A 5,343-nucleotide genomic window follows, 5' to 3' on the forward strand; every position below is an offset into this window, starting at 1 on the left:
TGTCGGCAAGCGCAGCATGCGCAGCATGTGGTAGTGGATAGTGCACGACGGCCGGGGATCAGAAACAGTGCGTCGTGAAATCTTGCCATCGCCTACGCCTCGCCAGGCTCGCCTCACCCCCGAACGCTCAAACTCTGATCAGCGGCTCGGCACGACGGCAAGCCTCCCGCGGTCGTCAGTCGATGAACAGCTGCGATTCCAGATCAAGCACTGCATGCACCTAAGTTAGCATTTGCTTGCGTGCTTACGATAGACGGCATAGCATGGGACAATGGCCACCGCTGTAACAGGTTGTCCTGACCGCCCACGGAGATGGGCAACGGTTGACTTTGCATCAAAACACACCGTCACACCTTGGCCCTTGGGGATGCGAGATAGCATGCGCGCCGGCAACCTAGAATAGCACGTGCCTGTTGTTGCAATTTCCATGTGACCATGATAGATCTCCGACAACTTACAAGTCCCCCAGGCGTTGTTGGGTTTCGTGGTTCAACTCTCGACAGCTCGCAGGCGACGTCAGCTCACAGCAGTGCTGCTCGGTGAGGCCGCGGCCGTCGTCTCCATCGCGCATGATGAGTGCCATCTGCTGCGTGTGCGTGCTGCAATAATAATCTGCCGTGTAAGCAGCTCAGCATATGAATTGGTATCGAGGCACCATCCTCGGCCCCAACTCCCAACTCTCCGCCAACCGCCAACCAAGCCAGGCCAGGCCAAACCCCTCGAGCATCGATTTGGCCTCTTTGCCTCGACAGGCCGCTGCAGATACGCCATACGCCATACGCCATACGCCAGCATTTCGCCCTCTCCTGTTCCTCCCAGGCATTTGAACGCCACCCTCCATCGAATTGCGCGTTGATGCGTACAGCGTGACCCGCCGCAGTGTCCCCGGTCAAGACAGGCTGAAGGAGGCGCCCTCGAGCAAACACAGCATACTGCATAATCAGTGCACATACACCCGACGCCTTGTTGCATGCACACAGCCGTCCAGCGATGCTGAATTCCGCCGGCCCTGCTACAGCCTCCGTATATACCGCTGCCGCCAACGCTACCGCTACCACTAGCCCTAGCCCTACCCCGTCCTCGCCCCCTCGACCCAGCCGACTGCGCGGCCTGTCGTATCTGCGCAGCTACACCCACAACCATCTGCACCGCGCAGAAACACCTCCGCCCCCCATCCCGCCCTTGTTGCGCTCGACTTCCAATCCAGACACCCCCGGTCACGAAAGGCAGGCGCCATCACCACCACAGCCGCCATCAAGTGCAAGTACAGAGCGGGGTAATCGCCAACCTGCCGCCCCGCCGCCGTCGACAATCCAGTCTGCAGAGAACGGCTGGATACCGACGATACAGGGCAGGAGCGGCCTCAACCGACAGTCGCCGCACCCAACTTCCACTTCCACCGAGTCGGCGTCTCCTGAGCCGAGTACCACCGCTGCCGATATGACGAGGAGTCGCACTGCCAGCTCACAAGGCCCAACTGCCATGGCCAATACCACGGCACGGAGAGCCTCCGCAACTGAAGCTGGCAATGGAGCTGCGGAATCGTCGAGCACGATGCCTGAGTCTTCAACACCGCCTGCAGGACAGAGCAAAGACCAGCTGCCCACCATCCGTTTCATACCACATGTCGAAACACGTACGAACCATCGACCGTCACTACAGTTTGCAGCAGTATCGCGCCAACTCAAAACACCAAATAGCGTTGTACGCGTTGGCCGATACAGTGAGCGAGACAATGCTTCCGGCGACGTCGTGGGCTTTAAGAGCAAAGTGGTGAGCAGAAGACACTGCGAGTTCTGGTGCAATGAAGGACAGTGGTATGTCAAAGACGTGAAATCCAGTTCAGGCACATTCTTGAACCACGTCCGATTGTCGAGCCCTGGCGCTGAAAGTCGACCCTACCCCGTGAACGATGGAGACGTGGTCCAGCTCGGCATCGACTTCAAAGGCGGCGAGGAGGCTATCTTTCGCTGCGTCAAGATCCGCATAGAATGCAATCGAGGCTGGCAGAAGGCTCTGAACAGCTTCAATACCTCGACCCACAAGAAGCTCTTTAAGAATGCGCTCAAGCCAAAAGGCGGGGCTGGACGCGATTCAGATGCTGTTAGTGTGAACAGCTCGGAATGCTCCATTTGCCTCAACCCTGTCGCACCCTGTCAGGCCCTTTTCGTCGCGCCTTGTAGTCACGTTTGGCACTTCAAGTGCGTGCGAAACTATATCAATGGTCCGGCATGGCCCAATTTCAATTGCCCTAACTGCAGATTGGTGTCTGATCTCGATGCAGACGTCGATGTGGAGCAAGTGATGGATGCTGACTTCGACGATCGGATAGAGGAACATGCCGAGCTTGAAGCATCTTCACCAGGGCAAGGAGACAGCAGGGTCGAGTCGAGAGCATCTTCGGAAGGAAATCCCACCTACAGTAACAGCGATGGCGAGGGCGATGAACACCAACGGTACCACACACCACCTCCACCTGAACGCGACAGTCGCCAATCGGAGATGGAGGCAGAGCTCTCCCGACTTCTTCAGGAATCTACCCTTTCACCGCCTGCTCGCAACATTCTAGTACCAGCGCGGCAAGCAGGAGCAGGCGCTTCAAGGCCACCGAACCATCGATCACGAGCAAGCTCTGGAGCTCTCGGTACCCGGCCAATAGACATCGCTCCGCCCAAATCTGGATCGCGGACACCCAACGAGCTCCACGGAGCAAGATCCGCAACACCTACCACTCACACGCAATTCGCACTGTCACCTGGCGGGCCCGTACACGATGGACCAATGACGCCAAGGAACGACGCTGGGCCATTTATTTTCGACGATCGAGATCGTGTGGACCGCAGTCTCGGGGGACATGCTGTCGGCAACATGGATGGATCGGCGCGACACGGCCATAATCGCGCAGATTCTGAGACTTACTAGAAGGAAGTCGAGGATACCAAACTCTGGAATGACCCGGAGATCGAGGACTGGATCTCCAGAGTTCGACTTTAATGGCAGATATGGCTTAATGTTTTCTCTTATTACTATATGTCTACGTACTCAACCACGCACATTGGAGTTCTCGGGCCTAGCTTGTGGATGGTGATAAGAGGTCGCTTTCCGCTTTGACTTTCAGCGAGCATCGGCGTGGGCATTGTTTGCCGGTTTTGCTTCTTGGCGCATACTTTCGGCATTGTGGTTGATAATCGATGCAAACATATTGAGGCGCATTCTGATCACAACTCTACCCCCAGTACACCCGTGTCTTCCTGTTACCCATATCTCTCGTTGCATGGGCTTCGCTGACGGTTCATTCTCGTTGAGTTTGGCAGAATCTCAGTACCGAGCAGCCTGTTCCGTGGAATTGGCATCAAAAGACCTGCGACCCTCGAAAACCTGAGCGTCAGTCGATTTTGACTTCTGACTGCAAAATGAAGCAACATTCACCACATTGAGATGTCGTATGAAATGATAAAAAGCTCATTTTCTCGTGTCACATGCAAAATTCATTCCTTCGCATTGTCTCTCAACCATTTGATCCAGTAAGCATTATTGCAATTCGTGTTTCGCAGTCTTTGCTCATGCATCTCACATAAAAGTACACACTCCTGCGGGCAGCAAGAGAGGATTGTGATGCTGATATCGCGTAGCATACTACAACGGCCCAGGGCGACGAGAAATCGTTGCAATTGCACTTAACTTCAATTTTACATACTTGATGTACCGTATCAAACGCGCCACAATGGTAGAAGACACAGCCCGTCGCTGCCCATGATCTTCCAGCCCAGAGCCCTCGATACCACCATACGCCCGAGAACGGATGTCGCAGCTCTCCCGTGGGAGTGCTATGGAAGTGCCATTTGAGATCGACAAAGCCCGCAAGCGGATAATATATCAAGACCAGCAACTTCAAACTGCTCCCGGCGGCTGGCGCGCGCGCACATCAATCTCGATGTCGAAGCTCATAGCTCTAGCTACCTTCCCATCTCAAGACTCGAAGAAGGAACACGGCTCTTCTGACCTTAGGATCGGTCTGAATTTGTTCTTCTGAGTGCTTCTACACGCTGTTCAAGGCTGTAGCAAGTTCCTGCGTCATTGACAAACATGCGGAGAACATTGATGACAAGATCTAATGACTCCATCCCATCTGCAAGCACGACCTCAAACTTGATCTTTGCACCTGATCATGGAAAGCAGGATATGATACAAACAAGAGTTCTTCAAAGAGCATAGAAAGCGTAGGAATGCCCGACGATCTTTTGATTTGCATTGGGACGGTCAGCTGTCACAGGACAAAAGGAGCACCACCATGGGACACAAGCAACTCTTATCAGATCGATAGTGTTGATCAGGCCGCATGCGTGCGCAAAATAATCTACGGCTCGTCCTGAGCGATACACATTTTCTTCTTCAATTTGGTCTAGGAAGAGGATGGATTGAACCACAGCAAGATCAAACACCCCGAGAGTAGGAGGCACGAAAGATTTCATCTCGCAGCTTAGGTAGCAATACACCAGTCGGAACCTCGTACGTTCTTGCAAGACAAAATCCAATTTAGTAAGAGTCGTTGAGATTTGTGACGTTGGCCAGACGGTGAAAATTCTCCGCTACTGTGGCTGCTTTGCTTACTGAGAGGATCAGGCATGATAACCTGTCTGCGTCCAAGTTATGTATTTCTTCTGCTGGACTTCACATTAGACAGGTGGGAGTGGGTAGGCAGCTGACTATGCCCGTTCTTGTCGGGGCAGCAATGTCTTGCGGATATTGAAGTTCTCTGACCTCTATTTAGGATACTGAGTAGTACTTCCAAAAGCCACGCATTCGTCTCACAGATTTCCAGGTCCAGAGATTGTATTTCTCAGAACGAGGCTGTGAAAATGTAGGATATATTCGTTTTATTTTCCGAGCCGTCCAATCAGAAGCCGGGTGGTTGGCGCAATGGGTTCGTCACTCTAAGTTAACGATATTATTGGAAATTATAGTTGACATCCTTGCAGTAGCGCGTTGGTTTTCGGTTAAGAACTTCGTTTCAGAACTACGGTTCAGAACTTCGGTTCAGAAAACACCAAAGGTTGAGGGTTCGAGCCCCTTGCTGCTCGTTATAGGTATAAGGCATTAGCGATGTCTTATATGCTTTTTTTGCTATTTTTTAACTCTTTAAACTGCTAGGATTCGATAGACATTGCAATCTTGTTTATATCTTTAAGATAATAGATAATAGATTTATAATTGTTTCTATATCTTAATATAGAATTTAAGATATACTCGACTTTAGATATACTCGATCTTAGATATACTTAACCTCGATAAATCGGAAATTAAACTAATTTACCTAAGCTAAGCTTTCTAACTTTTTAGACT

At 52.0% G+C, this 5,343-nt stretch overlaps 3 protein-coding genes across 3 annotated transcripts; 2 read left to right on the plus strand and 1 right to left on the minus strand.

Moving 5' to 3' along the window:
- Positions 1-1,554: 1,554 nt before the first annotated feature.
- MYCFIDRAFT_40934 (uncharacterized protein) lies at positions 1,555-2,292 on the plus strand (the record flags this gene model as incomplete). The annotated part of the gene is made up of 1 exon (XM_007924260.1): positions 1,555-2,292. A coding segment is annotated over one exon (738 nt), but the record flags the coding sequence as incomplete, so codon positions are not given.
- Positions 2,293-3,114: 822 nt separating this feature from the next.
- Positions 3,115-4,293, minus strand: MYCFIDRAFT_171635 (uncharacterized protein; the record flags this gene model as incomplete). The annotated part of the gene is made up of 13 exons (XM_007925067.1): positions 3,115-3,226; positions 3,259-3,333; positions 3,362-3,406; positions 3,433-3,469; positions 3,514-3,560; positions 3,589-3,636; positions 3,678-3,889; positions 3,925-3,960; positions 3,992-4,015; positions 4,046-4,069; positions 4,098-4,162; positions 4,194-4,238; positions 4,272-4,293. 13 exons carry the CDS (start codon positions 4,291-4,293, stop codon positions 3,115-3,117), a joined length of 792 nt encoding a protein of 263 aa, XP_007923258.1.
- Positions 4,294-4,339: 46 nt separating this feature from the next.
- On the plus strand, positions 4,340-5,058 carry MYCFIDRAFT_171636 (uncharacterized protein; the record flags this gene model as incomplete). Its single annotated transcript, XM_007925068.1, has 8 exons — positions 4,340-4,400; positions 4,430-4,484; positions 4,545-4,575; positions 4,616-4,734; positions 4,772-4,853; positions 4,902-4,928; positions 4,983-4,989; positions 5,042-5,058. The coding sequence occupies 8 exons, from the start codon at positions 4,340-4,342 to the stop codon at positions 5,056-5,058; spliced, it is 399 nt and encodes a 132-aa protein (XP_007923259.1).
- Between the last annotated feature and the right edge of the window lie 285 nt (positions 5,059-5,343).

Source organism: Pseudocercospora fijiensis (genome assembly GCF_000340215.1).
Source record: "Pseudocercospora fijiensis CIRAD86 unplaced genomic scaffold MYCFIscaffold_2, whole genome shotgun sequence".
Classification (NCBI taxonomy): Eukaryota; Fungi; Ascomycota; class Dothideomycetes; order Mycosphaerellales; family Mycosphaerellaceae; genus Pseudocercospora; species Pseudocercospora fijiensis.